The following is a 25,209-nucleotide window of genomic DNA, read 5'->3' on the forward strand; positions in this document are numbered from 1 at the left end:
CCCTTCTCCAAAGAGACTTATATATGTCAATTATATTGCCATATGGCCATTCTCCCCACACAAACTTGGGGTTAAGTGCCTTGCTCAAGGGCACAACGGTGGAAGCCAGGAATTGAACCCACAACCTTTCAGGCAGTAGCATCCTAGCCCATTAGCCACTATGCTACGACCGCCTCATTCCCCAGTCCTCTCTTGTGTAGCCTACTGCTTGACGACCACAGGGTCCAGTTGATTACATTTGTTGATGCATGACCATGTGGTTACTGTAGAACATTTGCATTTAAATGCATCTGCATTTAAAGTGGGCCCATAAATAGATTTCTGATTGTAACACCATCACTTGATAAACATGCCAACAACAGGTAATATTATCCTGAAATGAATGCAAGGCCAGTTTTGCCACCTCAGTCTCCCGTATCGGTTAGTGTAATATGCCAAGAACTTGTCATTTATGCCGCATGCTCATAAGTTCTTCATAGACCTTGACAGATTTCAACTTACATTTGACACGACTTGGCAAGACTATATTAGTAAAAGCGTCAATTTATCCTACTCCGATTTAGTTGCTGACACAGCATTGTCACACAGTCCAATTCAGACTGACAAAATCAACAGTACTCAAATTAGACAGCTAAGTGATATGATGATGTCAGTTGCAAGTGAGACCATTAGATATGATTGCTGGGCAATCACACATTTAAAAATTGATGGCCTTGAAATGTAATATGTTGGTCCCTGACTCCTGATGACTTGGAACACGGTATTTCGGCAGGGACAGGCAGCTCTTACCCGAGACCGTGACGGCGGCCCCTGGGTCAATGATACCACTGTTCGGCCGTACACAGTACCGCCGCGGTGCAGTGGTCTTCACTTTGAAGCATACTCTTCTGTCTGAGGGGTTCCTCAGCACGAGGTTTGTGGTCACGACATCTGTGAAGGGACCTGCCAAACACAAAGAGAAGATGATGAGGAAAAAGAAGAGCTGGGTCTACGGTGCACACACAAACATGATGACTGACAGCACATAGACTAAATCGTTTAATAACTGGGATTTCCCACAGCTCACAGGTGAATAAGAACTGAGAACAGTGCATAGGCCTAAGACATTCACACATCAAGCCTGTTACGGCTCCCGCAAACAGTTGCGTTCCGTCAACACACGCCAGTGGGTGTTCCTGATGGTAGCTATGCAAATGACTTATAGGTATAACCGTAATTTGATTGGCTGGTGCCGTCTGTTGTTCGCTTGTTCATAATTTGATTGGCTGGTGCCGTCATTCGGTGCAGCAACAGCTGAACTTCTCAACGCGAGCGACAGGAGCAATGCGACGCAACAGACCCACAATTCAGTTCGGCAACGGATGGCGTAAGCCCATGTAAAGTGAACAGGGTGCGTCTCCAGCACTGAAACCCACGCAACTGTGTGCGGGAGCCGTCACAGAGTCCATAAAGCAGTGTGTGCAGAGGTGCAGTATAGACAGTCAGTGTATAGTAGCCCTTGTGCCTCCTACATGTAGACAAATTCAAAGAATAACATTTGTCACAACCACTTCACTCCTTGGGGTCAGGGTCTCATGTCTTGTAAGCACGTTATGAGCACCTTGGGTCAATTGCATTGCGTTTAAGTGTGCTATATAAATAAATGTGACTTGACTTGAGGCCCCAACATTTGTTTTCACAATGAAAGCTAGCCAGTCAGCGCAATTCTGAGCCAAATGCAAGACTACTTATGTGCATGTTTGAGTATGCTTAACATGTGTTTTGACTATGCTTGCATAAAACCAAATTGGTGCATAGGGCTTGCCAATGACACAGCTGATGTGTGAAAAAGCTTGTTCAGATCATATTCACATGAGAAAAAAGTGCTGATTGGGTCAATATGCAAAATATACAATACATTTCCACATATCAAATTCCACAATTCACTCAGTGTTAATGTATAAGAAACAAATTCAAACAAGCACAATTATGTTGTGTTTCAACGTTTCTTCTTTATCAGAAACTAGTAATGCATTCTTCTAACTGCTAGCCCAATCAATATTGAATTATTAGTGCATCATTTTTGTTGGCTTTATCCAGAATGAAGACTTCACATTCCACTTCAATCACACTTCACCCATGAATGGTTTAAGAAATTGCTGAGGGACATCTAGGCAACTTCCCTCGAGAAAGTCACAAGGTATTCAAACAGCTGAATGTTGCAATGTCAGTCCATTAACAACAATAAAGAGGCCATACTGTCAAATTCCCACAATTCAGTGCTACACCCAGCGTTCCCTCAAACAAGTTGACTCATAGTTTTGGAGAAAAGCAGGAACATGGGCGGTTGGAAGTTATGCGAAGGCCACCTTATAAGCTCCCTTTTGTCTCACACATAGCATATGACCAACATAACCACTTCTCCACATAGGATTACATTCACACTTAGAGCCTAACAAACCCACTGTTCACTTAACTACCTAAAGTACAGGGCAGGTGATTCAACTTAACTCCACAAGCAAAATAATATTCCACTCATGTCCCAGTTAGAGGAAAAAAACAAGTTACAAACCCCACATTTACACACAAAACATCGACGAAACACTACTGAAGTGAGAAATTATACATTTACTAAGGAAGGATGTCAGCTAACGTCACCTTATTTACAGTTCGATAAACTAGCGTTACCTGTCGATGATAGCTAACGTTAACCTACCTTACTAGATGACAAAGGTTAAGTTACTTAGGACTTATGAGGGCTTTTCTCCCATGCCAACCTGTCCTCGTGAAAAAGCAACAACCTCTGAATGTTTGCTTTAGCTGATGTTATTTCAATGCAATCGAGACGAGATATGAATAGCTAGATAACGACGAGTTAACGGTGAGTAACATAGCTAGGCCAACTTGTAAAGGTTTAGCTCAATATCGAAAGTTGCCACTGATGCTACTAGTTGGCCTGCACCGAACATGAATCCCCAACCGACAGCACTTGTGTTGAAACAGCACATTGCTAACGTTAGTCTCCGTAGCCATATATGTTCATCTAGCTAACGCGTTAACACTATTAACATAAAACGTTAACTTAGCAACTTAACTTTGCCGTTCCCATTAAACAGCTTTAAATGAACATTTAGCTAACTATTAGGTAACGTTATGATATTTTAAGTTAATGTTATGTTGAGTTCCATTCAGCTTAGCTGCTAGGTTTGAACGTTAGTTACCGCTTCACCAGGTGGCAGAGAGCAAATCAGCCAGGTTGCCATTGACAATTTCAGTCACAGAGCATAACAAACTTCGTTGAATGCTACCAATCATTAGCTAACTACGTTTACGTTAGACGTCTTACACAGCCAAAGCATACGGGAAGACTGGGTGGCCTTAATAGGTAACGTTAACATTTACTACTCAACTAGTTCCATAATTAGCTAAAGCCTGTAACGTAAACGTTAGCTGGTTCGCTGTACACTTAGCTAGCTAGGGTCAGCAAGATTAGCTAACCTTGCAAACTCGAACCTAGGTGATAGCAAACGTCAGTGCACACGGTGATCTCTTCAACTTGCTTCAGCACAATCGGCAGTTTGTCAAGGACAATATAACGTTATAGTTGTCCTAGACAGTCAGCCAGTCAAGGGTCTTTAAACAGTTACACAGCTGCCACGAATGTACTGAATCACCAGAACTGAATGCAGTATTTAGACCTGCTAGTGGAAGGCCTTAAAATCCCCGCTCCTTTTCGCAAAATGGCGGCGGCCATTGACAGGTGGCTATCGGGGTTGTAATATTATCTCTCCGGTGTATTGCTAGCTACTAGTGAGCGAGCTAGCTAGCTGGGAGAAGTTGTTAGCTAGCCTTAAGTTAGCCAGCCAGCTAATCCACTGCCAAAACTGCTCATTCAAGAAATAAGGATAATGTTGTCGTACCTTTAAATTTGAGATCAGTCGATGGATCAAGAATTAAGATCTGCTCCGATTTGGACATGTCTGCTATCAAGTATTAGCTACAGATTGCCGAGCCGAGTAAACGTATTCGCCAAAAGCGCACCGACTTTCACCAGGCCAGGGGACGAGCACACGAGTACAGTTTCGGCGGCGCGCATCAATATGCACGTCACCGTCGAAAAGAGTCCAGGTAAAAGTGTAATTTAGTGATTACAAAAGCATCAGATGCAGAAATGCGAGGCTTAATCTCACTTAAATCGATGAATCCATGGTGAATGAAGCCTGAGGGACATTGCATTCTTTTGATGTCATGCATGTCAGCTGTTGTGAGTATTTTACATAACAACAATTTTAGGCAAAGTGGTAACATCCCATTTCTCGATCACTGCAGTCCTTGCCTTGGACATTTGTGACATTTCTTTTTATGTGTTATTAACCTCAGGTAGTCAGTGGACTGTTATGATACTGAGTGCATTTAGCGTGCCATCCCAACATTCATGTGCTAAAATATTATAAAAGATACCGGTTACCCATGTTGAAGTTTAAGAAATATTTATTTTGCATTTTTTTTGGTGTCATTTACTACGCTTTCCTCTAGGTGGTGTAGTTTTTTCCACTGTACACTTAAATCTCCGTGCCTGTCATGCGAGCTTGCTAGGTAAACTCTGCTCTTTGCCTCTTCCAGTTGTTGCCTCATCTGTAGAGACCACTTTAAATGTAGGACCAGGACAAGATGGCGGGTACGTACATACTGTTAACAGAAGCCAGAGCAGAACGGACTTGAAACTCAGTGTTTATGGACTCTATTTGCTATCGGTTTGAAGCGGTAGCTAGTCGAAACAATGAATAGTTACGACTGATTACTTGTGGGTCTCTTTGTTTTCAGATTTATCTTTGCTCCAAGAGGATTCCCAAGAGGAGTTAGACGGATGTAAGTTTACTCCTGTGTTTTGTCAATGTGGAAGTCTGGGGCAGCTAGTAGAGGCCAGCAGTAACGTTTCTAACGTTGGTGGATGCCTCTCGTCTGTTTTTGTACTCTTGGGTGTGAGGCCTTGAGTTGATATACCGTTAACGCGTCATTCTCCCGCTCATTTCACATCTCTTGTGCTTCGTGTTAGATTAAACTAATCATGCCGATGGTAGATAATTCGAAATCTGGTGCTGCTGTGTCACACCACGCACACACAGAAGTTTGGTTGCTAGTGTTAGCAGGCGTTACATGCTAGCACATAGCCCTCTCCCAGTCGGGGTTAGCTAGTTAGCTAGCTAGCTAGCATGGAACCCCGTTAACGTCGGCAAGGTCTTTTTCTTGAAATTGGCAAGCTAGTGAGCAGGAGCTTTCCGAAAGAACACAGTGCATCGGGGCATGGTGAGCCGAACATTAACTCAAGCCTATATTTTACGTTAGATATTTGCCAATTGTCGATAGATCATGTTTTGGTTAACTAACCAACCAACTTATCTACTTGAATGTAACTAATGCGGTTCTCAAAATAAGATATTTATCTTGAATTTATCGATCTTTCTTGCCTAGCAAGCTACCCCCTTTGAGATAGCTAGCCAAGAGTTAGCTCACTTCGCTAACTTATCTGATATAATGCCAGCTTCTATCAAATTCACTCTTTTCTCGGTGTTATCATTGTTAATTGCACCAGTGTGATCATGTCATTGTTTAGAGAAGCCATCGCTGATGTCGTTCTCTCGTTTGAAATAACCCAATTTCTTCATACTGCTGTGGCGTCCGGTGCCAATGTAGGATAAAGGAAACGCGATAACGTTAGCGTATTTGAAGTGTGACATATTTTGCTGTCCACTATTGTCTAACTAGAATCGGACAGGCGAGGTTTGTTTCCCCATAAAATGATTGCGATTATTTGGAAGAAAGCTCCCTTCTGCATTTCATGTTTTGATACCGATCATTTGCAAGCGCATTGGACATTTCTTTCCATTTTACGTTAGAACTGTCATAAGATTTGTGAATGGGAGGCAACAGCCTTGCGAACTCTCTTCATACCCATGCCCTCTAGCTAACGTAATTTTCGCGAAGTAGATCCAAATCAACGCTGACACGAATCGTTCTCCACTCCCTGTCGACCTTTTCATATTAGATTTATTCACACTTCACAGGTGTCAGTCTTTGTTTTTGTGGATGAGCTCTTCCAGGCACTCTTGAAGGAGGTTCTCACCTGTTGTTTTTCTTCACTGCTCGTCTTTGTTGGTTAAGGGGGTTCTGTGCTCATGTAGTGTGTATTTTCAATGTTTCTAATAGTTGGTGTGGATGACTACTCAGAGTCTGACGTCATTATTATACCTTCAGCCTTGGATTTTGTATCGCAAGATGAAATGCTGACACCACTGGGAAGACTGGATAAATATGTTGCAAGTGAAAACATTTTTAACAGGTATCAGACACTTTCTTGCCAACCTATAGGCTTTTATTTCTGCATTGTATCTTTCTTTATGTACATTACTGTGGCAATTATTTACTGCAACTTCACATTGTTTTTTGTATGACTTCATGTGTGATTTGAGCTGATGTCTAGCCTTGTTGATTGTATGGTGCGTGGCATTGTTGCTGTTTGTGTTTTCTCACTTGAGTTTTGCATTTTATGCCTTATAGACAGATGGTGGCCAGAAGTTTATTGGACACATTAAAAGCTGTTAGCGAGGATGAGCGGGATTGCATTGCTGTCTTAGAACGCGTGAGCAAGCTGGCTGATGATTCAGGTAAGCTTCTACCTCTTGCCTAAACAGAACTGACTGATGACTATTGACTAAAGGAATGCTGTAACATTGTGAGCACATGACATTGACATATAGAATTGACTTTTGCGTTGTCTTAAAAGTTTGATGGAACACTCAAGTCTGTATGAGAAGGAAAATGTTTTACCATATGCATATGTCTTCAGATAGTTGTCATTATTTATTATATGAATATGACCACCCACCTGTCTTCACTGTTAGATATTTACAGGCAAAGTATCTTTTTGTGGAAGTCATTCAAGTTTTTGTCAGTCATGCCTAGACAGTGTCTCTGTATCTGTCACAAATATAGTCAGTGATTGGCTCAGCACACCGTCCATCAAGGGCCCATGAATGTTTGATGCTGTGGTGTTACTGGCTTGTCCCAGCACTTGCACCTGGCTGCCATTTCACAAAAGGTGAAATCTGCAAGCCCAGGCTTTGCGGATTAGCTCACAGGCTAGCCGTCTAACCCCTCACAATTTTGTCCCTTGGGGAGCAGCCATGGGAGATTTAGAATGCATGTCCTTGTGCTAAGGGGAAAAGGAAAGGTCGCTGTGCCTGTGTAATGCAATACTTAATTGGGACATGCACATGTTATTATGGTAAGTGCGTGCCCCAGCTAAGATGTAGGAATAATCTCATGTCAGGGCTGGGCTGTCCTTGAATTATAACAAGTTTTTGCTGGCCCATCAAAGCTTCTGGTGGCCCATCTGCTTTGAATTGCACTGCACCCCTATTTGGAGAGGCTCAAACATTGATGCGCTGTATGACCTGTGTGTGATGTCCAAATTGCTCCTCACTTTTGTTTTGGTGTAGTGTGTGCTGTGTAGCGTTTAATTGAAGTGGATGCAAGCTTGTTTTGTGCTTGCTTTTGGGTGGATGTAGGAATTCTGAACAGAGTTGAAAAGGCTTAAAGGTTGTACCTCTTGTGTCCTGAGCCAGTTGGCCACAAGCCATGTAGGCCAGCGTTTGGTCTTGAACATTCACCATTATAACTGTGAAACTTGACCCTGGTGTTTCCACTAGAGACGCGATCTTTCCCTTTTTTTGGGACATTATAAAGCTGCTTCTTTGGGCCAATAAATTCATGTGCTAATATGAGCCTTTCCCTCTGTCCTTTAGAGCCCACTGTTCGAGCAGAGCTCATGGAACAAGTACCCCACATTGCCATTTTCTGTCAGGAGAACAAACCTTCCATTCCATATGCCTTCTCTAAGTACTTGCTGCCAATTGTAGTGAGATACTTGGCTGATCCGAATAACCAGGTAAGAGGATGGGGGACAGGAATTATTGAGAAACATTCAGGAATCACCTGTAAATGCTTTCCCATTGCACTGCATTGTGGATGTTTGTTGAGTTTTTAGGCCATAATGATTTTTTCAGATCAGCCGTTCTGTAATCAACGAATGTAGTTTCAGTTATTGCTATTGTTGAAAACAACTGCTGACTGGAGTGGAGAACCATCTCTCTTTTCCCCCCTTGAAGTTGTTTTCTGTTGTAGCAACAAGAGTTTTGTTTTTGTTTTTTTCCCTCCGTAGGTTCGCAAGACGAGCCAAGCGGCTCTTCTGGTGCTGCTGGAGCAGGAGCTGATCGACCGAGTGGACATTGAGAACCTAGTGTGCCCTGTGCTTGTGGACCTCACGGCCCCGGACAGCAACGATGACGTGAAGACGGAGGCCATGGCGGTGAGTCACATGACCAGACTAGCTTTGGCGCCTGAGGGGCCCAGGAGGAGTACAAGTCATGTGACTGATCTCAGATCCCAGAGGAGTTATGGCCTCTGAGTTTCAAAGTGTGTCATGGGACATACACATTTAAAAAAAGAGAGGAAAAACACAGGCGGTGTGGATGGTACTTATGAGGATCTCAGGTCTGGCTGTGTGTGGAGGTCAGAACAGCAGCTATTTACCTCACACTCAACAAGACTGTTGACCTCACACTCAACAAGACTGTTGACCTCACACTCAACAAGACTATTGACCTCACACTCAACAAGACTATTGACCTCACACTCAACAAGATTCTTGTCTAACAATGAGACATTTTGAAGTCCCTGTACAAGATTTCTAACCTTCAGTGTCTGACTACATTTGTGGGTGTGTTCACTACAGATCATTTGTAAGATGGCCCCCATGGTGGGGAAGGACATCACAGAGCGTCTGTTCCTTCCACGTTTCTGTGAGATGTGCTGTGACTGCAGGATGTTCCACGTACGCAAGGTCAGTGGTAGGGGTCGACCAATTATCGGCCTTGCCGATTATTAGGGCCGATATTTAGCATTTTTATAATAATCGGTATCGGTCATTTTTTCCACCCATAAGCCGATATTGAAATGGATAAAAAAATGAAACGCGCTATTTTGTCTGTAAAGGGTCTCTCACTCCATGCATTTGCTACTCTGTGGTCAAGAGCATTGTCCCGCCCACTACACCGTCTGATTTGTTAGTTAGCACGAATGCAGCCAATCAGGATCGAAGACTGAACACAGACAAAGTTTAGGATTCTCATTGAGGCAGACTGGGCTTCAGCTGTAGCCTACGGAGCTATTTTTCAAAGGTAAGGAAGGTAGCCTACATTGCTGAAGTTGCAGTGAATCACAATCATCTCATACAGACAAGTCCTAAATTATGCGATGGCGAACGTCAAAAAGTCTAATTGCTCCTTTTTGAAACGGACTGTCAGAAAAGACTACATGCACCCAGGGCCAACCGTAATTTAATCCGGCTCTCAAAAGTGTAGCTTATAGCCTACACATGGATACAAATTACATGCTTAAATAGCCTAAGAACTATTTTAAAACTGTTTTGTTAAACTATTCAACCGTAACACTTGCCATCACGCATGCACCTCTTTCTTTCCCTCTCTCGTGCACTCACACACACGATGGCAAAGCATCCTCTTTGTGACAGGTCCCTTAACAAGCACATAGCCCATTGTGCAGGCCTACTCTATGAAAATAATAATTGCTATCACTCAGCTCTTGGATTAACATGATACACAGGATTTACACTTGCAAAGTGATGCAAGTTGATAGACAATTGTGTATCAAAAGAAGAAAGAAAAGTTTGCATAATTAAATGATTTTTAATTAAATTTTTGCAGCATATAGCCTTTACTATCTACCCCCCTTTTTGACAACTGACATATCGGTTATCGGCCTCCTGTTTTGGTAATAATTGATATCGGTATCGGCCCTGAAAAAACCATATCGGTCGATCCCTAGTCAGTGGGCTTCGCCTGCTACATGACGAGAGCTACAAACTCTCATTCGCTCATTTTGGTAGTTTCAGTGGCTATGTCTGAATGTCTCTTTTTTCACTCACTGACAGGTCTGTGCAGCGAACTTTGGAGATATTTGTAGCGTTGTTGGTGGGGAGGCAACTGAAGAGCTGCTGGTATGTATACAGTAATGCATGAGGTGTTACACAGTTCTGCACACATACAGGCCCTGCAAGGGTTTATTGGGATTGGTGTGATATTTTCTGTTAATGCTTGTCGTTCTGAGTGAACTGAAATGGATCACAAGTAATGCAGAAATTTCATGACTCAGTCACAGAAAATCTTTGAATTGGTGAAAACACATCACAAAATCCTAGAGATTGATACATTGCACTTCTAATTCAGAATCAATGCATATTGTTAGCATCACATGCTCTACTGTGAAGTTCAGCCTTGGACACACATTTTGAATACAAAGCCATCTGATTAGAACCTTCACCTTATAACTAATCTTTTCATCTTCTGTATAAAACATTTAAAATCTTTGCTAATTGTGTGATTCAAATAAAAATATCTTTAGCCCCGGTTCAGGCCTATTTGGCCCATCATATGCGACTGTTCCCTGAATTTTCTGGCCATTTTATGTGAAGGCCTCTGTTGACATTTTGTGTTGCCCTCTACCCGTGAACTGGGGCAGGACATTGCCCTGGGATGTCCAGTCTAAGTCTCTCTCTCTCTTTCTCCCCATCTCTGTTTTTTTTTTTTTGTGTTCCTTCCCCGTACTGTGCTCTCTTCCTGTGCAGCTGCCACGCTTTTTCCAGCTCTGCTCGGACAACGTGTGGGGGGTGCGGAAAGCCTGCGCCGAGTGCTTCATGAGTGTTTCCTCTGCCACGTCGCCCGAAGTGCGCCGGACCAAACTCTCATCGCTCTTCATCAACCTCATCAGCGACCCCTCGCGCTGGGTAAGCCTGGCGCGCCCTCTCGTCCCCCTCTCCTTCCAACCACCGCTCGTGTCTCTGTCTGTGAGCGGCTAGTTGTCATGTTTCAGTAGGGCTCTAATAAAATGTGGCCTCTATTGTTCCAACACATTCATGTGTAACACATTGATGGTAAAATCACAAGCTGCAAAGAGCGACCGCTCTACTCTCCAGCTCCACCCAGGCATCAACTCTGGCCACTGTGACTGGTCAGTTACCATAGTCACTCAGCTTACAGCTGTTTCTGGGCAGAGGGAAAACCAAGCCTGGGTGGTAGGTCTTTGTCCAGATTTCATAAAAAAAAGCATCATTCATTCTATGTACTATGCAGTGATGCATGTTTACAAATATATGTTTAGAAATACTGAACTTGAATTTAGATGAGCCTCTATCAAGACGGGATACCGTTGTTTGAACTTGAATTGAACTCTTGAATTTCCCCTTGGATCAATAAAGTATCTCTATCTATCTAACTCCTCCTCAAGTCTTTGTGCTGTTGGACAGGTAAAGTTAATGATCTGATGCTTTGCCTTCCTCAGGTGCGACAAGCTGCCTTTCAGTCTCTGGGTCAGTTCATCTCTACATTCGCCAGCCCCTCCTCTAACGTGGGCCAGTACTTTAAAGAGGGAGGGGAGGAGGGCGAGTGGACCGCTGAACACTCCCAGAAAAACAGGTACATCGAGCTGAACTTCCTTATCCCTATATGTCACCACTTAATTTTGTAATTTTTCAATTATTAGCAGAATACGGAGCAGTAACACAATAAGTGATCAGAATGTGTGACCTAAATCAGTATGTGATTGCTGATTGCCCAAATATTTGTTTTCATCTTTCCTCTTTTGTCGTGTGTGTAGTGCTGAGGAGAAGTCATCAAATTCGGACACGAATACTGCACAAGATTCTCTCACTGCTGCTACGGAGAAGAGTCCAGAGGATTCCCCTGTCGATGTGGAACAGAAGGATAATGTGACCTCTGACATCTCTCCGGACTCCACTTCCCAGAATTCCTCTAACGCTCAGGGTGATGTGGCGAGTTCATGTCGGATGGAGGAGGATGGGAACATGGACGTTGCCGAAGAGGGTGGAGGAGAGCAGGCTGCCGAGGCTCTGAATGGCGACATGTCCTGTTGCCACGGCAACACTGACTCCAGGTGCCTCCTGGGAGAAATGGAACCCTTGCACAACGCCTCGGAACCTGACCCAGGCCCTCTGAAAGAAGAACCTCCCTACCCACCTGAGGAACCCGTCGCAGATCAACAACCCCCCAACTCGGCACAAAGCACCACGGCAGAGAAGCCCCCAAACACACAGCAGAACAATCCGGAAGGCGAGAACCCAGTCTCGTCCACCTCCACCGAAGACACTGCAGCAGCGGCCGGCGACCGCGACAGCACCTCCTCGCCAGCAGCGGCCTCTCTGGTCCAGACGGAGGACATCCCCGAGCAGGAGCTCTTCAACTCCTTCCACTTCTGGAGGACGCCCATCCCTGAGATCGACCTGGACCTGGAGCTGCAGGAGGAGCAGGAAGAGGAAGGGGCAAGCTCAAACACGCCGCCCAGAAACTCAGGGCCCCCGCTCATAGGGGCCAACATGCTCCCCCCGGCCCTGGGCAGGAAACAGCTGGAGGAGCTCATTGAGAATCTGGAACCGCACATCGATGACCCAGACGTGAAAGGTAAGCGGCCTCATGTTGCCACATGCATGGAGTATGTTGCCCTGTCAGGAGTAAATACTTAAAATGCTTGTATTTATGCAGTTGTCTGGGAGTTTCCTCTTGATGCAGCTTTTATTTGTCAGTGTTTCATGTGACGCCAAATTCATAAAATCTTGAATGAAGAGCTCTGGCTGTGCCATAATGTGTGCACTGGGTGTTTCCGAAGCTCACTGCATGGGAAGTCGATTTTGCGCAGTCAGAATTTCCACACAGTTGTGTTGCACAAAGGACACACAATGTCCACAAAGACTTCCGTATTCTGAGTGAAGTTGGTCAGTTTATTAAGCTGTGACCGTGCATGCACTAGTGGTGCTCCGATAGTGGTGCTAACACTTGCATATTACATCTCAGACCACCTCAGTAGGCCTCTCCCTTCACTTACTGCTGAGGATGGCGAATCACAAGAACTCTCTTCTCCCTCTAACTCAATAACACACAGCCCTTGCCACAGTGCTTGCTGTTGTGGTAACTGCGACACAAATCTGGTTGCAGAATATATCCACGTGAACAATGGAGAGGGGGAAGTTGTTGGGTTCCTCTTGGCCGGGCTTGCGAGTCTTAAGCAGATTGCCTCTGTTTTTCTGGTTGAGGGATACAAGCCTGAGTGGCTTTAGCTGTGACTGAACTGGAGGAAATATTTTTGGCATGTGGCCAGCTATCCTAAAGCAGAGAGGAGGGGGAGGTCTGTGGTTTGCTTGCGTCATACCTGACTGTTCATATAGAAACAAAGAAACATGTCAGAGAAAACCCTAAGGTGTGTCTGCGTCTCTGTGGCTGCCATAATGAGTCATGCCCGCTTTTTTTTACACATCTAGACAACGGTTGCTTCCTTTTGAAGAAATAAATCAAAATGGATATTTTGATCTAATGGATCTAAAGTTTTTTGTGGTTGATTTCTTTCTATGTATTTTTTTTTTTTCTACTTGTCATACTTTTATCATCTCTAGTATTCATAATTTTTAGGGCTGTCAATTTTTTTTTTCTTAATCGTGATTAATCGCTGCATTGCTATAGTTATTCTATAGTTATTGGGGCAGGAGTGGCCTACCTGTTAGGGCTTCGGTGTGGAACCGAAGGGTTGCTGGTTCGATCCCTGACTAGTAGGAACGGCTGAAGCGCCCTTGAGCAAGGCACCTCACCCTCACTGCTCCCCGCTGTAGCAAGGCAGCTCACTGCTCCGGGTTAGTGTGTGCTTCACCTCACTGTGTGTTCACTAGATAGGATAAATGCAGAGACCAAATTCCTTTGTATACGCAAGTATACTTGGCCTAGAAACCTGATTTACATTTACGTTAATCGCGATTAATCACATATTTTGTCACATGATTGAAATTCCATTATTTTGCATTTCACTTTTCAGATGTCCATATTAACAATGTAAATTATTTCTATTCTAAGCAGTGTATCTTGGTAGGGAATCAAGTGAATACAAAGAAAGTTACTTTATGAATTAAGACCTATTTGATTATTTCAAATCAATTTTCAAAAGATTTGCAGCGGGCCTGAGACAACACAATGTCTATAGCTGCATAAACTGGAATAAATGCTACAGCAGAAGTGCATGCACATGTAGGACACACGATAAAGGGCATAACAAACAAAAAATACATTAAGTACATTAAGCTTATCTTTGAGTTCAGTTGAAAATGAGGAACTTTACGTGTTGAGAAATATCCAAGTGCATGTGCAAAATGTAGCCCAGGCCTACAGCACGTTTAAATGAAGTGCATAACAAACAGAAATAGCCCAGTCCATCTTCATTAACTATGTTCAGTTCAGTTCACTAGTTCAGTTGAAAACTGGGCTTATAAAGAGGAATGGAAAGAAAATGTTGTGTTCATCTTACCCGTTTTCACAAATGCAAAGCCCAAGTATCTGATGTGCAACAACGCTGTTGCTGTTTAAAAAGAATATCATACCGCACTACGGAACGGAGCTGCACCTTCAAAGAGACAGAGGAGCAAAGGCATAGAGTAGGCTAGCAGGATCCTAGTACGTTCTGGTGTTCTTTCTCATATTTGTTTAAGCACCCACCCGCGGCCTAATTGATGAATAGGCTATTTGTAAATCGATATTATAAAAGGAAAAAATATTTTTAAAAAATCCGACTGCCAGAATAATTTGGCTGGGCCAAATAATTTTGGTTGCGGGCCAGTTCAGGTCGCCTGTTGCCGACCCATGTCGTAGATTATATCTTAAACTTAAGGTGATTCGGCGATGTTGGCCATGTCGACTGAGCCCATTCAGCCAACCGGGAGTCCAGAACTGCTAGTAAGTGTGTTTGCTGAACATCTGCCTTGTCCAGCAGGAGACACCTTCACGTGTCTCTTGTATAAAGCGGTTTGAGCAGCACCATAAATAGGCCGCCTTTTAAAGACTCTGGCTGGGAAAAGACCCCTGGGCCTCGGCTGCTTAGTCTCCGAGAGCCTCGGGATTGCACACCACCACGTGACGTCCCTCTGTCTCGTCATGGTCACTTTGCCTCTCCTCTCTGCCCGCTGCCATCTTCTCCCTGAAGTGCTCGGCCAAGTCTCTCTCTCTTTCTTTCTTTCTTTCTTTCTTTCTTTCTTTCTTTCTTTCTTTCTTTCTTTCTTTCTTTCTTTCTTTCTTTCTTTCTCTCTTTCTTTCTTTCTTTCTTTCTTTCTTTCTTTCTTTCTTTCTTTCTTTCTTTCTTTCTTTTCTTTCTTTCTCTCTCTCTCTCTCTCTCTCTCTCTCTCTCTCTCTCTCTCTCTCTCTCTCTCTCTCTCTTTCTTTCTTTCTTTCTTTCTTTCTTTCTTTCTTTCTCTCTCTCTCTCTCGGCATAAGTGCTCTATTCAGGGCTGCATGTTTGTGATTCGGTCTCCGTGTCCGAGCTCGGGGGAGACACTGGCCCGTGTTTGCACGTTTGTCCTGGGGGAAAACAGTGAGCCTTTCTTTGTGAGCGGAGGAGAAAACAACACGAGGTCACGGGTATTGTGCTGGACGGTGCTGTTGCTCAGCTGGGTTATGGATCTAATGAGATGGAACAGGCCAGTGCAGACGACTAGAAGGGCAGACTCGCTTCTCTCTCTGCCTCCCTGGCCCTCCTGCCTCTCCTCTTTCGGCATTTCTAATCTTGCATTCAATTCACAATTGTGCAATTGTATTGACTTTTTTTATTGCTGTTTTTTTACTTCCTTCATTACCTGGCTGAATCACTGTAGATACAGTATGTGGGTGTTGGTTGTGCTGTGAAATATCACTTTTCATGTATACCTGACTTCAAACGCCAACCATTTCTGTACTAAGCAGTGATTCTGTGATTGTGTGATTCAAGGAGGAGTGTTGGGGATGAATGGGAGGTGGGGGATGTTGCTCTCTGAAAGATCCTTTGTGTCATCACACACAGTTGGAAATGAGTGTTGGTATGGCACGGGGAAAAAATGACCTGCAGGAGTTTTAGATTTTTACACGGTATTTAGCAGATGGTTTCATTCCCTAATGATATCAATGAAGGGAGCTGTTGTAATTTTTTTTTTTTTTTTTTTTTTTTTTTTTTTTTTTTTTTTTTTTGCTTCTTCAGAATAGCCTTTTGGTATTGGCACAGAAGGTTCTTTCTCTGGCCCCTTGTCATAGTAGAGCTCTCCCAGGTCACCAGTGTGCCATGTTGAGTGCCCCTCATTGCTTTCTATTGGCTGTTCCTTCCTGTATCTTGATTTTAAGTACGAATCACTTGAGCTACAGTCAGGGATGGTTATCTCTATCCAAATATGTCATTAAAAAGAGATGTGTTTTTGGTAGAGATGCACCGATATGGAATTTTAGGGCCGATAACGATAACCGATATTTATTGGTTTGTTGTGGCCGATACGATAACCGATAATATTACTCTTGAAAAAAATTGTGAAAAGTGATTTGGGGAAAGCATTTAATAAGCATAATTTTATTGCAGTAATTTTAATTCCACCAAATGATGGACAGAACTCATAGTCCTCAATAGTGCGGCAGTCAACAACATAACAGTAGCCTAGCCCTACAGTATGTGTGGCTCCTTTAAGTGAACCTGACGTCAGTGAATTGCGAGTGAGTGGCTAGAGAGTATGAATTGTTTTAATTTAGGACTAAATGCTCATAAACGGCTCAGCTGGGAATAAGCTACAGTATAGTGACCAAATCAGAGTTTGTGAGGGAAACTTAGGTTTAGTTTCAACTGCGGGTAACTGAATTAAGCTGCAACTCCTCAGACTGTATCTTATGTCCGTCTACTCTGTTGCGCACAACCTGCTGCAGCAGAAATGAAAGGGATTAGCCCCGAAGGTTTTAATAACTTATTATGATGACCTGTCTGGAACTGAAGCAGGAATGGTTAGCATATTTCTAGGTAGTAATACAAAACCCAAGCTAACGTAATGCAAATATAATACTAAAACACAAATTAGAACTAGGCCTACTTATGTACTCGTCCCACTAACGAGTTTGCTTATTTGTTTTCCCGACCAGCGCGGTAAAGTGCAAACACACCAGCACAAGACGGCTCTAGATAGGGCTGAGCTCCTCTCTGGTAAGGTTAAATAGCGGATCATTCACGAGACGATTTTGAGATGCAGATTCCCAAATGAACGCATATCCACAGATTTTGTTAGAGTGGTGAAATACATTCACACCGCTGACATTATATTGAGGAAAAAGTATAGCCAACCAAGCTCAAGTAGCTCAGTGTAGCCAGACAGACCTTACGTAGGCCTAAATTAGGACTTTAAAAAATATCGGCGCAAATTATCGGCCAGAATTCAGTTATTGGACCGATAATAATATTTTCATTTTTTCACTTACCGGCCAATAATATATCGGCCGCCGATATATCGTGCATCCCTAGTTTTTGGCACTGTTTCATGTTTGAGATCTCTCTTCATGCGTTTCATTGTGTGTATCTCTATCCAAATGTGGCATTGAAATGAGGTGTTGGCTCTGTTGGTGCTTGAGCTCTTTTCGTGCGTGTGTGTGTGAGCAGCACAGGTGGATGTGCTGACGGCCGCTCTGCGGGCTACAGCCTTGGATGCACACCTGGAGGACGCCTACCTGGAGCCTCGCACGGCCCAGGTCTCCCATGACAACCCCTTTGAAGTCCACCAGGTGCCCCTGCTGGACTCCAGCGACCTGGAGGTGAGGCCACGCTGCGTGTGTGTGTGTGTGTGTGTGTGTGAGAGTGAGTGGGTGGCAGGCACTGTCATCAGGGTGCTATGCACTGAATGAAAAAAATAGCACCATATGGGCCATAAAAAATGGAGGGAGGGGGGGGGGGAAGGAAACGGATACATTTCCTGCTTTGCTTGCTGAGTGAAAGTGGTGTTTTGTGTGTGTGTGTGTGTGTGTGTGTGTGTGTGTGTGTGTGTGTTTCCGCTGCCCAGAACCAGGATCCCACCCTGCAGATCAGCCACGGAGATGACTCGGACATGAGCGATAGCAGCATGAGCCCAGAAGAGGAGAAGAGATCCAAACAGCAGGTGGGTTCTAACAACCGGAAGTTCTAAGAACACCAGGGATCTGCAGGCCAGTTGGACCAGTTCTACACCGGACTGGCCTTACCTACACGTCTACTTGTGACCCTTTATGACGTTGCTCTGAGAACTGTACTCGGTAGCGTTACAGTAGAGCGCAAATTGTACATGGTAGAGCATGGCGTGATCAGGGTCCTCAGTGATTAGCTCAGCTGAGCGTAGTTCAGTGGTGAACTCGCGTGCTTGCTCAAGAATGACAGTTGCCTCGGTGCTATCAATCAGGCAGCCTGCCATGTTTAATCAGATACAAGTGAAACTAGATACACAGAGATAACACACATCCCTTCTGTGCCAAGGCCACAGCAGCATGCGTGTGCATTCTCCCCAAACAGGTTGCTATGGAAGACATTAACAGCATTCACAGAAGCTGTATAGCCAGTGCTCTGTTGTGGCCGGTGAATATTTTTCCATATTCCGAGCACTGAGGTCTGAAAGCTGAGATGAGTTCTTGCTGTGTTCCTCTGTTTGTTGAACACAAGGGAAGGCTCGATTCTTTCCTTTGTGGGGAGTCTGAAGTGTTTGCACCATGAAGTCACTGCTGGCTGCCCCTAAACAGGAAGTTCCCTAAGGGCTCAGACAGTGCTGGGCAGGCCTTGAGTGAAATAAAGGACTTGTTTTGTTTTGCATAACAAAATATAGTACATATTATGAAGTATGTTGTTCCCTGATAATTACTGGTTGGTTAAGAATGTTGAAGAATGTTAAAATCCTGGGCAACATGCTCTGTCTCTGGGGCTGGTCCATCCCCAGCTACTAGCTGTGTCTAACCTCACTCTTTCCCCCGTGGGGTTCCTTCCAGGACGTGATTCCGCAGGCCTTGCTGGACCAGTACCTGTCCATGACTGACCCGTCCCGGGCCCAGACGGTGGACATGGAGATCGCCAAGCACTGTGCCTACAGCCTGCCGGGCGTGGCTTTCACCTTGGGCCGGCAGAACTGGCACTGTCTGCGCGACACCTACGAAACGCTGGCCTCGGACATGCAGGTGGGCACAGTTCACAGAGTTTTTACAGAGTATGGCTACTCTAATTCATAGGGCATATGTCGTCCCTCATGTTATTCAGGTATTCTGAAACCTTCAGTACAAGGCGAATACAAGGTGAAAATGATTGTGACGGAGATGCTCTAAAAAGGCTTCTCTGAATATGTTGGAGATTGGAGAATGCATGCAAATGTATTAGCTGCAAACATTTCACACATGAAGATGTTTTTTCACTCTCCCTTATTTGCCTTTCTGTCTCACTGTTTCCTTGTCGTCTTTCCTCTTCCATCCTCCCTCTGTCTGTCGCGTTCGCTCTCCCTGCAGTGGAAGGTGCGGCGGACATTGGCGTTCTCCATCCACGAGCTAGCGCTCATTCTGGGGGACCAGCTGACGGCCGCCGACCTGGTGCCCATCTTTAACAGCTTCCTCAAGGACCTGGACGAGGTGCGGATAGGAGTGCTCAAGCATCTCTATGACTTTCTTAAGGTGAGTGCCGTCCTCCGTTTCTCTGTTGTTTGTGGAGTTTGCTTCTGCTTCTCTGTGGATCGATTGTTGTCCCCATATTGAAGGGTCACATGAGCTTGAGGACACACATTTTATGCTCCTCACAGTTTGTCAATTTGTTGACAAAGACAACATTTAGGATTTAGCATTTTAGGATTTAGGAGTTTGTTTGAAGTATCAGGAAATCTTTTGGAGGGGAAAAATACAACCTCCTCGCTCTGACATTTGTCCCATTCTTTTTAGGAGCAGTTTTCAACACTAGACAGTACTGTGTGGTTTTGCTAAACAACACCACTGACTTGTGACCACAGTGTAGGATTCAGGTTGGCAGGGAGTAAATGTCCGTTGTCATGTGTTGGTCCGTTCTTGTGGCTGGTGTTCAGTAGCTCTTGTGCTTTTTGCTCCGGTCAGCTTTTACATCAAGAGACGCGGCGCAAGTATCTGTACCAGCTTCAGGAGTTCCTCGTCACAGACAACAGTCGAAACTGGCGCTTCAGATCCGAACTCTCTGAGTAAGTGTCCTCATTGGATATTCAGTCTTATTCCGTTCTGGTTTTTTTCCTCTTTCTTGTCTTTCCAGTTGTTTCTTTCTACTTGTTCTGATGTGTTATGCATTAGGATCCCTTCAACATGGGCAATTCTTTTTTTTTTTATTATCAGGTTCATGAATTTCTTACTAGTTTCTGGTTCTAGCTGTGAATCTTTGTGAGGCATAGTCCCTTGTTCCACACCCTGTCTCCAGTGCAGTGTTCTACTCTAGTGAAGTATTCTATTAGAGAGTAGAGTATTCTGTTCTATTCCACCAGGGCTACATTGCTTCATTTAGGTGGTACATGTCTTACAGCCAAAGAATTTGACTAAAGAAGCCAAGAGGGCTTGTTTTATGAAACCCTGTCCCACTTACAGGCAGCTGAGGCTGTTCTCAGCTCTCCGCCTGATCAGCAGCACCACCAGAATGAGCCCTTATCATGAGGAAATCAGTCAAGCGGCCAGATGCATTGTGCAGCGTTCGCCGGCTACATTCGTCACATGTTTGGCCTACCAGTCACTGTCTTGCCATGTCAGAAATGATACTACTTTTGGGTGTGGATGTTTAAAGCCTTAGGATGTTTGCTGATGAATATTTCATGTGATTTGTTTGTGTGTGTGTGTGTGTGTGTGTGTGCGTGTGCGTTTACAGGCAGCTGGTGTTGTTACTGGAGTTGTACAGTGCACAGGATGTGTATGACTACCTGAGACCGTTAGCCTTTAAACTTTGCACAGACAGAGTGTCATCTGTACGGTGGACGTCTTACAGACTGGTATGAGAATTCCTCCAGGGTGCCAAAGCTGTAATCTCTCTAGCGCAAACACCGCTCTTTTACATTTCAATAAATATGCAATTAAATATTCCTTTTGCACAATACAGGGAATATAAAATTAAGCTAAAATATGAAATAATAATGTATTGAAATGGCTTCAAGTATTGTTTATAGATCTGCACCAAAATAGAGGGCAGGTGACGAAATAGCACTGTAATATCTGTATTTAACTGTGGGATTTAAATTAATTAGCTTTCTTGCTATTTTTGTTCATGTCTTCTGTAATGAACTAGGCCTTTTTTTATTGCAAAGTGATTTATAACTGGTGTGTGTGGTATACCTTTTCATTTTTGGATGTGTGTGTTTCTGTACATTTTGTTTTCAGGTGAGCGAAATCATCAGAAAGCTGTCTACCTGTCCGTCGCTGCTTGTAGATTTTCTTAGTGAGCTGGTGGAGAAATTCTGCCACTGTCCGAAGTGGTCAGGGAGACAAGCTTTTGCTTTCGTCTGTCAGGTAAGACATAAACATGTTGAACACTTATGCTATGCCTTTGGCAATCTGTTTTGGTGTGTTGACAAATTAATTCCGGTGTAATTTATGGTATTAACAGTACTGTATTTGTCTGTACTGGATTTTCCAATCGGGGCACTCAAATTCTAAACTATTTTTGCACATATCTTGAGGCAACCTTGTCCCTGCAGTCAGATATGATTCACTAGCACCTACATGTGTGTAACTGGGAGTATTGCAGCCCGGTTCCTGTTTCAGTAATTTATTGGGCATTAAATGGCCTACTGGCATTTGGGGCAGTCGTGGCCTACCCGTTAGGGCTTCGGGCTTGTAACCGAAGGGTTGCCGGTTCGATCCCCGACCAGTAGGAACGGTTAAAGTGCCCTTGAGCAAGGCACCTAACCCCTCACTGCTCCCCGAGCGCCACTTTTGCAAGGCAACTCACTGCTCTGGGTTAGTGTTTGTGTGCTTAACCTCACGGTGTGTTCACTAATTCACGGATGGGATAAATGCAGAGACCAAATTCCTTGTACACGCCAGTATACTTTGCCTAGAAACCTGATTTACATTTGCATTAAATGAACCGAACTAAACGCACATTTCCATTTGGTCATGAGAAATTGTGAAGTTCAGAAATTGTCCATGGCATCATCCCTGTGTCCAGGGTTTGTTTTTTTGGGGTCTGGCTGGCTGTGAGCCCAGACCAGACTGGTTGAGGAGTGGCCCCCACCCTTACACACACACACACACACATGCGCGCGCACGCAGAGCCCCCCAGACCATAGCAGCGAGCTCCGTGAGTCCAGGCCACTTGACCGGGCCTGCCCCTCCTGTCCTGCAGTGGAGGACACAGGGCTGCCTATTGTGTGGGAGCACAATGAGACAAGAGGGTGCTCACTTGGGCACGTGAGGGAAGAGCTCAAATGACTGACTCTTTCTTCTCTCTCTGTCTCTCTCTCCCTCTCTCTCTTCCTCTCATTCTCCATCTGGCCCTTTCTCTAATCCCCCCCTTTCTCTCTTTTTGTCACCTACCTTGATTTCTTTGGTTTGTATCTCCATCTTATTCTTTCTTCCTCTACTCATGCCTGGTTGTCCATTGTGTGCTTCCCTCATCCTCTATCTGTTACTCTGCCACCCCCTGTTTCTGTCCCCCCTTTATTTTTTTTATCATCTCCCCTTTCCTTCTCTCACTCTTTCCCTCCCTACTTAATTTTCTCTGTCTCTCTCGCTCTCTCTCTCTCTCAGCTGGTGATAGAGGATGGCTGTCTGTCTCTGGAGCAGTTCTCTGAGCACCTGCTGGCACCCCTGCTGCAGCTGGCCACAGACCCCGTGCCCAACGTCAGGGTCTTGCTGGCCAAGACCATCCGCCAGAGCATCCTAGAGAGAGGTGAGACACACTCACACTCTGCACCCCCCATTTTGTGTTGCAGCGTTATGCTTAAATACTTTAAAGATTGCTTATATATGTATATGCTTATATATCTATATATTATGGATATGCTTAAATACTTAAAAGATTAAATACTTTTGATTTTCACTCATCAATCTACACCCACTATGTCAAGACAAAAAACAGGGCAAGAGAATGTTTTGAAAAATTGCAAAAAGGAAAAACTAAAATGCCACGTTGACTACGTTCACATTACAAGGCTGATTTTCATTTCAAATATCTGACTTTCTGTTTTTGTCATTGGTGACACAGATGACTCAAACACACTAGATGCGTTCACATTAGAATGAAATGCATTTCAGTTGGAAGTATAAATGTCTAGATGTGCATATTTGATCTCCGCAAGAAATAAGAATGGATGAATCAGACCTGTAATGTGAATTTAGCGATTAACATTAGCACTCAGACTGCAGCAAGCCTATGTGGAGATTGGAGATTATTCTAGAAGACAACCTTCACTGAAACACTAAAACCTCTCAGGAAAGTTGTGGAGTTATACTGTTTGGCCTCCTCAAATTGTTGCACAGACACGAAGTGTCATGTCTAGAGGAAGCTTAAAATAGTAGTTTTTAGTCGGCATACATTTGTTAATCTACAGCAATAATTTTACTTCTGTGTATGTATTGTTGATTGTGTGTGTGTGTGTCTAGAGTGTTTCCTGAACTCGGCCAACTGTCACAACGAGGCCCTGGAGCATACGCTGGTAGCCCTGCAGATGGACATGGACAAGGACGTGAAGTACTTCGCCAGCGTCCACCCCAGTAGCACGCGCATCAACGAGGACGCCATGAGCACCACCTCCTCCACCTACTGAGCAAACACGCACTCATATACACAATTATATACACACCCACACACCCCACACACACACACACCCACACACACACACACACACACACACACACACACACACACACACACACACACCTTTGGCTACCCCCTTTCCTTGGGTCGGATCGGGATTTGGAATGAGTTTATTTTTCACCTACTGAGCACACAACTCTTGTCTGTTTCTTTACATGCATACACACACAAGACAAGCTTACTGTCCTTTCCATGTCCAAAAAATGGATAGGAACTTGGGCACGTAAAGCTTCTCTCTCTCTCTCTCTCTCTCTCTCTCTCTCTCTCTCTCTCTCTCTCTCTCTCTCTCTCTCTCTCTCTCTCTCTCTCTCTCTCTCTCTCTCTCTCTCTCTCTCTCTCTCTCTCTCTCTCTCTCTCTCTCTCTCTTTTTCTCTTGCTCTGTTTCTCTCACACACACAAACATATATACATACACACACTTTGCACAAGCCTCCACCTCCATGCTCGATCACAAGTGGACATACATTGTCAAACTTGATTTTTCTTCCCGCACACACACACTGTGACTGTCCCCTTCTTTCTCCGAGCCTTGGACAGGGCTTTGGGACAGGGTTGGCCCTGCAGGGACTCTAGACCATGGCAACACCACAAGGGGGGCGCTCCACTGGAGATCCTCCCGCTTGGACGCGACTCACTACGACAAAGAAGTATCTAGTGCATTCTTTTCTGTTTCTTTTGCCACAGAAGCCTTAAAAGAGTCTTCCTTAAACGAGAGAATACTTGAATGTTATGAGCAGTTATATGGCAGCACCCAACACAGAATGACGACAAAACACAAAAGAAAAGAAGGAAAAAAAAAAATGTTAACGGGACGGAGGATGTCGGACCATTTCTCCCCACTTTTCCTCTTTCCCAGTCTCTCTCCATCTGTTTTCTGTCTATCCCTCTTCCAGTAGGACCTCAGAATCTTGACCTAGCCGGAAAAGCCAGTATTTTCACAGCTTTATGGAACCGCAATATAGCAGGAAAAGACAGGTAGCGCAAAATGGTGTAAAAGTCTTCGCAATTGATTGATTGGTTGATTGTTTTGTTTGTTTGTTTATTATTATAATGTTTGATTCCTTTTTTTGATACTGTAAATGAATACACTTCGTATGCTGCATATTACGAAGTACGTCTGCACCACTGCAGCCTTGTCGGTGCGCGCCTCTGACTGGGGGAAAACGTTTCTTCTCAAGGGCTTTTGGCCTCTGTTGTTTTAAAAACCTAGTGCAGCACATTGTTGTACCCAAGGATGAGGGCGACCCTCAATCCCCCCCCTCCTCCCCACCCACACACACACACACACACACACACACACCCTCGCCCCCCAACCCTCTAGCGTGCAGGGGATCCCCTCGCTCCCCAAAATGATGACAGAGGCGAGAGACGTATTGTATTTTATATGGATGTCCGGCTGTCCTACAACATGCAGAGAGCCAGCCAGCAACGCAAGTTTGGTCCAGCCAAGGCCAGCACACTCAAGTTCACTCGAACCTGTAATGCATTTTAACGAGAATAAAATACCAC

At 44.4% G+C, this 25,209-nt stretch overlaps 2 protein-coding genes across 6 annotated transcripts in view; one reads left to right on the forward strand and one right to left on the reverse strand.

Annotated features, from left to right (window-relative positions):
* The window catches only part of vapa (VAMP (vesicle-associated membrane protein)-associated protein A), an 11,122-nt gene extending 7,044 nt beyond the window's left edge, over positions 1-4,078 (reverse strand). The window contains exons 1-2 of one of the 2 annotated variants that reach the window (XM_048267102.1): positions 3,900-4,078; positions 790-942 (exon numbers count right to left, since the gene is read on the reverse strand). In XM_048267102.1, the coding sequence (XP_048123059.1) occupies positions 790-942; positions 3,900-3,957 (211 nt within the window). In that variant the 5' untranslated portion in view covers positions 3,958-4,078. The remainder of the gene's footprint in view (positions 1-789; positions 943-3,899) is intronic. The other variant, XM_048267103.1, reaches the window with a different exon arrangement.
* ppp4r1 (protein phosphatase 4, regulatory subunit 1) lies at positions 3,310-24,005 on the forward strand. Of its 4 annotated transcripts, none has more exons than XM_048267098.1 (21): positions 3,310-3,364; positions 4,603-4,657; positions 4,804-4,848; positions 6,187-6,319; positions 6,538-6,644; positions 7,785-7,927; positions 8,201-8,347; positions 8,774-8,881; positions 9,992-10,057; positions 10,685-10,843; positions 11,398-11,531; positions 11,713-12,533; positions 17,542-17,693; positions 17,939-18,034; positions 18,888-19,073; positions 19,395-19,556; positions 19,986-20,086; positions 20,755-20,875; positions 21,261-21,389; positions 22,632-22,773; positions 23,487-24,005. In XM_048267098.1, the coding sequence occupies exons 2-21, from the start codon at positions 4,651-4,653 to the stop codon at positions 23,648-23,650; spliced, it is 3,123 nt and encodes a 1,040-aa protein (XP_048123055.1). In that variant the 5' UTR covers positions 3,310-3,364; positions 4,603-4,650; the 3' UTR covers positions 23,651-24,005. The 4 variants fall into 4 exon arrangements, with proteins under 4 accessions (XP_048123055.1, XP_048123054.1, XP_048123056.1 ...); XM_048267097.1 differs by lacking the exon at positions 3,310-3,364 and adding an exon at positions 4,152-4,243; XM_048267099.1 differs by lacking the exon at positions 3,310-3,364 and adding an exon at positions 4,152-4,243 and having other exon boundaries at positions 6,235-6,319.
* Positions 24,006-25,209: the final 1,204 nt, after the last annotated feature.

This window comes from Alosa alosa, chromosome 16 (genome assembly GCF_017589495.1).
Source record: "Alosa alosa isolate M-15738 ecotype Scorff River chromosome 16, AALO_Geno_1.1, whole genome shotgun sequence".
Classification (NCBI taxonomy): domain Eukaryota; kingdom Metazoa; phylum Chordata; class Actinopteri; order Clupeiformes; family Clupeidae; genus Alosa; species Alosa alosa.